A 12,294-nucleotide genomic window follows, 5' to 3' on the forward strand; every position below is an offset into this window, starting at 1 on the left:
TGAGAACTCACCATGAGTGATTTAGATTATCACCAGGCCTGAAAGGAGGCAAACTCTAGTGACAACAACGTTTATTAGCTGACTAAGGGAAGTCCCAATATGAGCAATAGGTAATCAGAATATTCTCCGTTCCAAGTTACAAGTGGTAAGACAGACAATGGATCCCAGGGTCTATAAGACGATCAGATAGTTCCCTTTTCCCAAGTAAACGCCCCCAAACTCACAGGCTGAAGTCAAGAACCAGGGTTGGAAATATGATGTTATTATATCAGGATCTTTCTTATAGAACTTTGGCTTCTTCTTCATTCAAGGGATATAAATCTACATATTGATTCTTATTCAGAAATTGGGGCTGGGGTGGATCATCACTCTCTCTGATGGTAGCTTGACCCAGAATTCTGTTCTCCAGAGTATTTTAATATTTATACATAAAAAAATCACCCTGATGAGACTGTCATTAAACTTTCCCTACAGTTATAATAATTAGCCTCACACACAGATCACTTCTGGTTTGACCATTTTTCAAGCGATAATTATCCCATCCACTACATCTCTGATTATTTTAATTATCATCTTGCTTCAAGAGTTTACCTGTTAGGTCTTGGTATGGGGACAGTAGGCTCCATTCCATCCTGAGATCAGAAATGCAGTTTCAATTACTGTGTACCTCTCGCTAGAGTTCTCAGTTAACTGGAAGTTTTATAGAAGTCTATTCTTCATGGAAAAACTTAAAGGATAGTCATTTCTGATTTATCTGTAAACATAGGGAAGTGATGGGTAATTAGAGTTAAGCATGTCTATCTACAGATGTTTTATAATTTTTCCCTCTTCATTATAGTTACCAAACCTGGCAAATAACAAATGAGTAAAAAAATGGTTGGGGGAAAAATGATGCTGATAGTAAACTAAGGAATGTCTGCCTTCCCCTTCTGCTGTTCCCCCCAGTCCATTGTTGTCGTGCAGAAATACACAGATCAAGTGCAATGAAATACTGGGACTCATAGGAGAAACCAGAGATGTGGGTTGGGGTATAAAATCCCCTGATTTTTTAATAATATGGTCTGTTTTTTTTAATACAAAATACACAGTCCCCTTCCCTCTGTTGGCCATATCTAAAGCTCCTAAGACACTATAGTCTATGTACTCTGCTGTATACTAAGGAAAGAACTTTCTGAGCTTTTTCTTCTTACTTCTAGCCCATACATATCAAGTTGAATCCTAGGTAGAGTGAAGCAAAAATGAGGAATGGAAATTAAATTGAGGTAACCATTAGTTATAGCAAACGAAGAATCCATGATTGCATCATAAAAAGAGGCACAAAGAGAGCGTCAGGAGCATTTGGGAGTTGGGGGTTCTCTAAATATTCCTTATCTTCCAGCATTTTTCACTTTTTATAATAATTAGTATTCCACTTTCCTAGATTTCACATGAGACCCACCATCTTTGTGAGTTTGTATCATTTTAATTGCTGGAGATGGAATGTTTGTGTCCCCCCTAAATTCATATACTGAAACCCTAATGCCTAGTGTGATGGCATATTTGGAGGTGGGGTCTCTGGGGAAAATTAGGTCATGAGGGTGGAACCTTCATGTGTGTCAATATAAGAAATGTCAATTTCTTGTTAGTTTCTTATTAGTGTCAATATAAGAAATGATCTTTCTTTCTCTGACATGTGAGGATAAAGCAGAAGGTGGCTATCTACAAGCCAGGAAAATAGACTTCACCAGATGCAGGATCTGCTGTCATCTTGAACTTGGACCTCTAGCTTCCAGAACTATGAGAAGTACATGTTTGTTGTTTAAGCTATTCAGTCTGTGGTATTGTTATAGACTGATTTAAGACACTCTTTGTGTAATTTAAAGCCTCAATCTTGAATTTTACTTTTTCCTCTAAAAAGCTCTATGGTCATAAGCAGTGAAAGATCCACTAGCATAGAACCCTGACATAGGAACCTGATTCTATTCTGTCAGGAACCTCATGGTGACAAGTGATATTAATAAACCTTTTCTCAAATTAATAAAGACAAGAAAAATTTATTTGTTCACATAACTAAAAATTGCAAGGGTGAAGTACAGTTGAATTTAGGAATGTGAAAGTGGTCATTAACCCTTTTATTTACCCTTCAACATCATTCTCCTTTGGACTGACTTAATTTGCAAGTGATAGGAAAGATGGCTTCTCTACATCTCAAGGTTTTATGGTCATTCAGGTCCAAATCCCAGAGTAAGTGACTACATAGCATCTTCCTTGAGTGTTCAGATATCAATAGAAGAATGCTAATTGGCTCTGCTCCATCAAATACCTCTGCCTTTGAATAAAGGATTATGGCATCATTATACTCCTTGACTGGAATATATGCTTTATCCAAGAGTCATTAAAATTTTCCTACATGTTAAAATATACCAAATGGCAATTGTAGAAGTTCAACATTAAGTCTTGTACACTACTTCAACTTTATCATTTTTAAATAATCCGCCCTTTGGGGAATAAATTTTAATGTCTTCCTATTTGCAAGATTTGTTTTCAGTAATTTCAGTAAAGCAAAAAACTTTTTGTTCTCCATTTTTTAAGTAACTTGATCAAAGGTTTTCAACTTATTTTTGAACATTATATAACCACAATCTGTATGACTAATTTTCTTAGTTTCCTAGGGCTGCTAAAATGGAGTACTACAAACTAGGTGGCTTAAAACAACAGAAATTTATTCTCTCATAGTCTGGAGGCTACAAATCGGAAATCAAAATGTTGTAGGGTTCTGCCTCTAGAGATCTTTATTTGCCTCTATCCTTGGCATTCCTTAATTTTGTCTGCATTTGTAACAGCATCACTCCAACTTCTTCCAAATCATCTGGCTATTTCATTATGTATTTGTCTGTGTCCAAGTTTCCCTTTTCTTATAAGGACAACCATCTTTGGATTTAGAGCTCTCTGTAATCCAGTATGACCTTATCTTAACTTGATTACATCTACAAACTGCCTATTTCCAAGTAAGGTCATGTTCATAGGTATCAGGGGGTAGGACTTGAACGTAATGTTTGAAAGGGCAGAAGTCCACCCACCGTACTTTTTAATCCAGAAAATTCAATATTTTTGTAGTATATTTAGATTGGCTTTCAGATTGGTTCTGTCAAAGAATCAAAAATTCCTAAAGTTAATTGAAAAATTTTAAAGAGAAAAAACATATTGTTATGTTGAAGTGTTCATTAAGTTCAGTATCAACTTTGTCATAATATTCTATAGTTCATTTTCTTTGTGTATATATGAATACTTGTAAATTTCTACAACTTCAGCTTCCATTTAGGTTGATTCTTTCCTGAAGTGTTTGGAAGCAATTATGAATTACGGATAAGGATGCACCCTAAGTAAATGGAGGCAAGGAAAGATGCAAAGCAATGAAAGAACCACCTCACTACACACTGAAGGATATTTAGCAGATATGCTTTATCAACACACAAGAATTCTCCAGAAGGGCTATACATAACATTGGTCACTTCAGTTGGTCTGGACTGGCTGTATGTTTATCCCCAGAGTCCTATCCTTGGCAACACTATGGTATTTAATAACTAAAGATAAACAATATTCTGAAGTCTGATGTCTGTACTTTGCTTGGGACAGGATGCCTGTCAGGATTGTTCAGTAATAATTGCATATGGTTTGCAGCAGGTTACAGTAGAATCTGGGAGTGGGGGTGGTTTCCAGTGGTTAAGACTTGTCATATAGCTAAAATATGACCAGTTTTTTGGTATGAGACCCCCCCAGCAAGTAGTTTTGAGCTTTCTGGTGCTGAGACGCTTTACATGCCCTCCATTAGTGCTTTAAGACCTAAAGATAAAGAAAATTCTAGGCTACCTAGCAGTGGGAACGGATAAATTTGCTCCTGAGATCTCAGCACCTTTTTGAATGCATATCTTGTTCCTGCTGTTGCTGGAATAAAGCTCTTTTCTGCTGGTTTAAACTGTTTTGAGTCCTCCAAATCCTTTTGGTAATCAAAAATTTAAGGTGATTATGTACTTAACAAAGGCTGCACAGAATTACTGCAAATGAAGCAGGAATTAATTTGCTTCTCTCCCAACTACTGCTTCCCATTTTTCAAATTTCACCCTAGTAAGGGTGAAACCATGCATTATCCAGCCACTCCAAGGAAACAAGGTCCTCTGCCCTAATATAGAATTGCATTCAAGTCCAAAAGTAAAGAGTGATTTTGCATTGCTGAGGCCCCACATATAGGGAAAAAGAAGCCTTGGTCAAGACACTGGAGAAGCAGCACATGATTTTAAATGTAACATACATTTAAAATTTTAAAGAGCAACAAACATGAATATAGAAAAGTACAAACATTAAAATAAATTATCACAAAATAACCAACACTCAGGTTAAGGGAAAGAATATTAGTACAACTGAGAGCACTACATCATGTTTCCTATCAAATTCTGCCTGCTCTCAGGTAATGTCTAGTCTAAGTTATATCACCAGAAATTAGTTTTTTATTGATTAAGACAGATTCTATTTATGGGGTTGTATACTTTGCATCCAGCTACTATCATTCAATGTTATTTAAATAAACTGTACCCATGCTGTTTTGTGTGGCAGTAGCTCATTCATGTTAATTACATAGAATATTCCACTGTTTACCACAAATTATCCAAAATAGTGTCGATTCACATTAGTGTTGATTTTAGTTTTGGATATTAAGACTAATGCTCCTAAAACATTGGTGTATATTTTTAGTGCACATATATACACGTTTCTGTTGGCTATGTACCTAAGAGTGGAAACACCAGTCCTAAGATTTGCAGATGTCTATTTTTGACAAAGATTGACACAGGCTTCCCAGGTGCTTGTGCCAGTTGACATTTACATCACAATTACTTAGCATTTATTTGTTTGTTTGTTTTTGTAAACACTTGGTATTGCCAATTTTTTTCCCCATTTTAGACATTCTGATTGTTGTGTCATATTATGTGCTAGCTTTAATTGCATTTTTCTGAAGGCTAATGATGTTGAGCACCTTCTCATATGAATACTGGCAATTAATATTTCCTCTTGGTGAAAACACTTATTCAAGTAAGTCTATTGCCTACATACAATTATATTAGTTGTCTGTCCTATTGAAATATGCCCAGTTAAATTTGAGCAAGTCAGAGACTGGATCCAGATGAAGAATTATGTTTGGCCATGCCAAGTTTATTAATTAAAATGAGATATTAATTAAATACTCAGGTGTGGAAGCCAAGAAAACAAGTTGAGTGCATGAGTTTGGAGTTCAGGAACAAATAAGTTAGAAGATAAACATTTAGAAGCTTTCAGTCTGTGAATGGATTTAAGGCATGGAATTAAACAGTATCAGCCAGGGTAACGCTAACTCCTAGGGTTCTCTAGTCATTAAGTGTTTGGAAAAGGAAATGCCAGAAGAGAGACTGAAAATAAGTGGCTAGTGAGTTAACATAAAAAGCAAGGGTTTAACAGGTTCAGGATTTCAAGTGAAAAGAAGTATATTTCAGAAAAGAAGGGATGGTCAACTCTACCAAATAGCACTGAGAAATTAGGTAAAAGGAGCACAGATTTGCAAGGTGAAAGTTCTTGGTAACCTTGAAAAAGTATAGAGACAAAAGCTTGATGGGAGCAGGTTAATGAGAGAATAGCATATGAAACAATAGCAGTATTATGGATACCTCCTCTATGATAGTTGCCACTGAGGAACCTAAAAAACTGGGAGAGCCTTGGAGATGCACTGTTAAAGATGGGATATTTTCTTTAACGATAAGATATATGGTAGCGCAAATTTGGCTTGCACTTGATCCTGAAGGTAAGGAGAATTTTGAGGAAAGATGAAGTAATTTCTGGAGACAAGTCATTGTGTAAGCTCACGGGGATGGCCTAGAGTGCACTAGTGCAGGAGTTGGTAAGAGGGATGAGTCATTCAATGAAACAGTTACTCCACAGTCAGACACAATGACTGTCAGAGCATCATACAAGTTTTGTTTTCTTGGGTATTACTGGCTAAAACCATGCAATCCCACTTATTCTGACAGTGATACTGGTTCTTCTGCTTTGGTGTAAGTAGCATCAATAACATGCAACAGCAGGGAACACTTACCATGCACTGTGCAGTGCTCCACTCACATTAAAACTTCAATGAAACCCTTTGAATTGACTTTTGTAGACGCAGACATGGAAGCTGTGAAAGATTAAGTAACTTTCTCAGCACTACTTAGCTACCATGTTGCAGAACTGTGAATCAGATTTCAGATTTAAAGCTTTTTTTTAAAATCTAGGGTGACCATAAATTTTAACATCCATGCTGGGTGCTTTTGAGAGTGAAATGCACATGTAAATAGTTTAACTGGTACAATTGGTATAAACCAAGACTTTCTAGAGCAAACATAGTGTATGGTCCGCTATCTTCTCCTCCATGTTTTGACATCCTTTAATATCCAATTTAAAACATTCTATTCAATTTCAATTCTTCCATGACTATTTTTAACATCTTAAATTAACATTAAAAAGACCAATTATGTTTGAAAAATTATAATAAAGACAGGAAAACTTAAATATGCCTAAAGGATTAATTTATTGACATGACTGGTTAGGAAATAATTTCTTAAAAAAAATAATAAGCACAATTCCAGAAACTATTTGCATACATACTTTTGGTATGCTTATGGCATTTCCATTTCAAAATTGAACTCCTATGATATTAGTTGAATGAAAATTTGGAAAATGCAAAGTTGAATGAGTTGAATTCAAATCAAGAGGAATGCCAGATAATGCATAAATAAGTAAAGGAATAAATTTTCACTTTTTCCATATAAAAATTTTTTTCCCTTTAAAAATTCTTCTTTTAAAAATTATTTATTTTTGGTAACATGATACAGAGATTGAAAGGACGCCACATTTCCAGTCGCAGTCAATTCTGTGGAACAGAGAACAAGCAGAGAATTAGTTCTTTTATATGTTGTAACTATTCATCTCTCCCCATTTGTCATATTGGTGTATCTAATTCACATAAAAAATTTTATTACAAATGCACCATGATGTGTCCTACATTGGAGGCATATAAAAGTGCTTCTAGGGCCAAATGTCAGCTCACTTGGATTTTGTTTTAGTGAAATATCTAGTCTATTATCACCATAAAAGGGTCTGTATTTTAAGAATCTCAGAGCTGTCTTCTCTCCCTTTTTTAATCCTGATACCTGGAATAATTAATTATGTTTGACTCACAAATTAAATGGTAATATGTAAATTTTAAATGAGATGGAAACAATTGCAATTTATGAAGCTCAAGTTATAAGTGAGAATGTACCTTAATCATTTAAAAATTTTCAAATACATTTGCATTAAAGTAGAAGAAACTATTTTCAGTGTTTCCTAAAAATGATGATAATCAAGCATTAATACATAAGCATTTGAAAGTAAACTAATCAAATCTGTCAATGGCACATAACTAAAATTTAAAATTATTTGAAATACCAAAGATACATAATTTCAAGTCAGTAAATAATATTCAACCATTGAGATGTCCATAACAGATCAATAATTATGAGTAAATTGGTATGTTGATGGAATTTGTTACTCTAGGACTTATACAGAACAAAATGTAAAAAGATACTAACTATAAAAATGATAACTTTAATCTCCAAACTCCCAAAGCTTACCAAAAGTAAGAAGAGGACATTAACTCTGAAATCCTTTTAGACCTTAAAAAAAAAAGTTTTGAAGTAAATAAGTATACAATTCACTCTTTAGCAAGAACACTTCCCTAAGAATTCTGTGAGTAATGAAATAAGCATCTAAATTGTTTGCCTTCATGTACCAAAAACAAGGTGTGTGAAATATCATGTGGAGAATAGATGTTCACAAGAAAACCTTCAAAACTGTAGAAAATAAACCTTCTTTATTCTAAACCCAGATTATCAAATTTAATTCTGCTTTAGAATGCCTTAATCCTCTTTACCTGAATTCTCAACAGATCAGTTAAATCAGAATCTCTGAAATAATTTCTTCCCAATACTAAGTATCTTCTACACAGAAAATCAGAACCATTATATCAGAATCTCTATGAGTAGATTTAGACTGAGATTTCGAGAAAGAAAGAGTTCTACAGATTATTCTAGTGTAGCAAGTGTTGAGAATCACTGAACTAAATTATGTGCATTTTTGATTGATTCATTATTCATTTATTCTTTCATTCTAGACCTCTCAGTTTTTCTAACATTGTAACTGAACAGCAACAACAGAATTAGTAAATATGGACTTACAAAAATGGGGTTGGAAACTGGGGCAAGTGGTTTAGTCACAGGGTAGAACTCCTGGGTGGAGTCCAGTAGAGGCTCCTGATACAGCAGAAGGGCCTGGACAGGCATATCTCTCTGGGAGTAGGGTACCACTTGCTGGGGTAAAGTCAGGACTTTGGGCTGAGGAAGGGATGGCAGGGACTGAGGAGGAATCAGCGGAGTCTGAGGAAGAAGCCGGGGGACCTGGTGCACAAAGGGCTGGAGCAGAGGCAGAGCAAAGGGATTCAGGGGTTGGCGTTCCATAAAGGGCACTGTTGGAGATTCAAGAATGGGCATCAGTTTGCGCTTAGGCAACATGGTCTGCTTAGCTTTGGGGACTTCCGTTATTTCAGGCTGAAGGAAAGGCAGCACCATAGCAGGCCGAGCAAGAGGCAGGACATTTTGTGGAAAGACAGAGTAAGGGATGGGCTCAGTGTAAGGATCGACTAGAGGTTGTGGCTGGAGAAAGGGGTGGATTTTATCCTGGCGTTCATCCTGGAAAGAAGGAAAAAACATCTTTGAATCCTTATAATAGTCATTCATGAGGATTAACCATCTCTCTTTTGCACAATCATGACTGAGTGAAAGAGAAGAATGAAAATCTTTTACTTATTTTGGTTAAGAAATTATTCTGGGTCATGTGAGGACTAATGAGTCTCATTGAGGGATTTCTCATTAACCCACTTCCCTCATAGATGAATCCACAGATCTAACTGAAATCAATTATCAGGATTTTAAGACTTCTTTCGCTTTTTCCTGAGTTACAAATTACTTCTCTTTGTTGCTGCTCCTCATGTTTAAACTTTTCAAGTTTCTGCTAAAAACAAACCACATATAAAGAAAAGTTATCTGTAAAAACTGAATGTAGTGGATTAATGATTGTGCATTGAGCATTGACTCCCCTATACAGAATTTTATTGTTGTTAACAACCATTTGATCAGTAAATATGAGAGATGCCCTCACAAACAAAAAAAACAAAACAAAGAAAAGTACACACTTCCAATGGTAAAATAAATAAGTAACCGGGATGTAATGTATAGCATAAGGAATATAGTCAAGATATTGTAACAGCTTGGTATGGTGATAGCTGCTACCTAGAATTGTCATGTATATAAATGTTGAATCACTATGTTGTACACCTGAAACTAATGTAATGTAATACTGTGTGTCAACTACCCTTCAATAAAAAATAATTATCTACCAAAAAAAAAACAAAAAAAAACTGAATGTAGGAAAATTTGAAACTATGCACATCTAAATATGAGGGTTTTACCTTGATATGTGTAATAGATTACTTAAAAAAATAAAAATAAATTAGATTTAGTTTTAATGAATGATTCTTATTTGTCAATATAAATCAGAATATGAAGGTATTTAATAGGTTAATGTGGACATCTTGTTTGATAATATCATTAAAAACTCAGGAGAATTGCTGAAATTTATGTTATACTATTCTGTGTAAGCCTGTTGTATAAAAAAGAGATGGATGCTGTCAAGAGACTTTAAAAAATTGGTGAACATGGTACAAAAAAGGCATTTAATAAGTGCTAATTTCTATCACCATGCTCTGTTCCTAAGACAACAAATGATCTCTAATACCACATCTAATTTTAAAAGAATAATATTATTGCTAGTGCATTATAATGACAATTGATGCATTCGTTTAATCATTTTTAGTTCACTTGCTATGCTTAGGCTTCAAAAGAAGTAATAGAAATAAATATCTCCCCTAAGGTTATTATGACCTTTGTGGAGAGACAAAGTTTAATATATCATTTAACTAAGAGGTGATGACCGGCTAGAGAAGAGTGGTACAAGGGTCAGTCAGTACCTTACCTGTCTCTTCCAGGCAGATTTAGGACTTCAATAAATCTCAATTCCTTTTATTTACTAAGTAAACTATAGGAATCACAAAATGTGTCCGTTTGTATGTCTGCTCACTCACTATATTGCAAGCTCTTTCTCATGGACATCCCTGTTTTCGGTCTGTAACCCAGCTCCTAGTCAATATCTGATCCACAAAAGGCATTTGATAAATGTCCAAACAGTGAATGAGGTCAGAGTAGAAAGAGCTCAAGACAGAAAACAGAACTGTATCATTTATTTAAAAATTAGGAGACTCAGTGACATAATTTCAAGAAGCGAGCCAACTTAAAAAGTGCCAGAATACTGATTCTCCAGACATTTATTGTGTCATTAAACATATACAATGGAAATTTACATCAGAACATAGTTGCATTGACATAACAGCCCTAATGTGACACAATAGGAAAAAAGTAAACATTATACTCTTCCTGGGTTGAGAAATTGCTACTGAATGAACATTGTCTAACCTCACTGCTTGAGAGTCTTTCTGCCTTCTATAAAGGAAGAAAAACAAAAAAATAAAAATGAAAATGAAAAACCTACTTCTTCTACCTCACTGCATAATGTTACTACTTTATGGTTGGAAATTTCTCTTTAAATAAAAATATCTTACCACACTGGATACACTGAGTTCTTCCTTCTGTGAAGAAAAAAATGCCATTTTAATTTCCATAACCAACTCATTATTAAACATTTTTCCTGCTGCCCAATTCATGAATTAATAAAGCCAATTAGATCTCCAAAAATTTTTCCCCTATTTAATCTTTACTTCAATTATGCAGAGCTCTTTCCCAAATTTGAGAAATAAAACATGTTACAAGTCTTTTGAGACATTTGAAAGGTAATTGTTTTTATGTCTTTAATATTTAGTAGCTTTTTATTAGTATATTTTTATTTTACCTGAATGAAGAACAGTTTTTGATAAGTAGCAAAAAAAGGAGTTAATTTATATCCAACACTTTTTATTTTGATTACAATTATGTTTATAATTATGTTTATTCCCTGACACTCCATCCTCTGGATGTCTTTGGAGAGGCACAGTTAGGATTTGGCCTCGTGCCTGATAAGAGGTATATATATTTCATCACTGAAATAAGACATATTTATCCAAGTTGGGCATGCATGCGATTATATTCATGCATTATTACTGTTCTTTTCATATTCCTTTCTTCTTATTTTGTCTGCTACTTATTGGTTAGTTTACTTTTCCTTTCGGGACTGGTAGCACAGTGATATAAAAGGGTTTGACCCAGTTTTGTGGCCCTCTAGAAGGACATTGTTGAAATAATGAATAATGTAAATAATTGTCTAAGTCAAAAAAATATGTTGAAACTCTGCTTTATTTGTACACTTATGATATTGGTGGCCATAACCAGATAGTCCACTGTATCTTAATTACTTAGAGATTTTCTTACCTCCCTTGCAAGAGCAAGAGCCACCAGGCAGGCAAGGATAAGAACCTTCATGACTCTCGAGTCCTGTGGATGGTGAAATGAGGCAGTAGTAATATAATGGTCCATCTAATATATTTTCTAATTTAGGTAGGGTTACTTACCTTCTAAGGAAACAAAATAAAATGCATAAGAAAAATACCTGTGTTTTAGGAAAAAATACTAATAGAAGTTTTATCATATAGCCAAGATCAGAATCTACCATGGCTCCTTACTCTTACATATCAATTTCATACTTCATTGAAAAAACCATGCAGATTATTTCAGCTATAAGCCATATCTTACCTCACTCTTTTTATTTCATTCATAGTACTATGGGTTTTTTATTTTTTTGAAAGACAAAAAAGAGTTATATGTATTTACAGAAAAAAAAATGATTAATCAAATCATTTGTTTAAAAAAAGTATTTATTTGTTACTTTTTATTGCCAGACGTTATCTAGATGCTAGGATTATAGCAGTCAACAAAATATTAAGGTCTCAGCCCTAATGGAGACTCAAATCTACTGGGAGGAACTGATCAAAGAAAATGTATACAAAGAAGATCATATTTTATTTTTATCTTTCCTTTACTAAACAACCAGTTTCATGAATATTTGATTTAATCATATCTCCCTCTTTCCAATAAGACTGAGGTTTTCATTTGAGCATTTCCTTTATTTGCTGTATATATCCAGGTGCTTTCTGGGACTGATTGGTTTGTT

The 12,294-nt window shown here is 34.4% G+C and overlaps 1 protein-coding gene across 1 annotated transcript; it reads right to left on the reverse strand.

The window, feature by feature from the left end:
* Nucleotides 1-6,562: 6,562 nt before the first annotated feature.
* On the reverse strand, nucleotides 6,563-11,833 carry CSN2 (casein beta). Its single transcript, XM_057502294.1, has 5 exons — nucleotides 11,556-11,833; nucleotides 10,608-10,634; nucleotides 8,259-8,789; nucleotides 7,656-7,697; nucleotides 6,563-6,913 (listed from the first exon to the last, which is right to left on the reverse strand). The coding sequence occupies exons 1-4, from the start codon at nucleotides 11,658-11,660 to the stop codon at nucleotides 7,692-7,694; spliced, it is 669 nt and encodes a 222-aa protein (XP_057358277.1). The 5' UTR covers nucleotides 11,661-11,833; the 3' UTR covers nucleotides 6,563-6,913; nucleotides 7,656-7,691.
* Nucleotides 11,834-12,294: the final 461 nt, after the last annotated feature.

This window comes from Manis pentadactyla, chromosome 5, assembly GCF_030020395.1.
Source record: "Manis pentadactyla isolate mManPen7 chromosome 5, mManPen7.hap1, whole genome shotgun sequence".
Taxonomy (NCBI): Eukaryota; Metazoa; Chordata; class Mammalia; order Pholidota; family Manidae; genus Manis; species Manis pentadactyla.

What these genes read in the sequence shown, in the direction of transcription:
- CSN2 (XM_057502294.1), bottom strand. Translation starts at nt 11,660, where the DNA reads ATGGACCATTATATTACTACTGCCTCATTTCACCATCCACAGGACTCG. An exon ending in CTCTTGCTCTTGCAAGGGAG is followed by an intron (nt 10,635 to 11,555) that starts GTAAGAAAATCT and finishes CTTCCTTTATAG; the next exon opens with AAGGCAGAAAGACTCTCAAG. An exon ending in AAAGACTCTCAAGCAGTGAG is followed by an intron (nt 8,790 to 10,607) that starts GTTAGACAATGT and finishes AAGGATTCAAAG; the next exon opens with ATGTTTTTTCCTTCTTTCCA.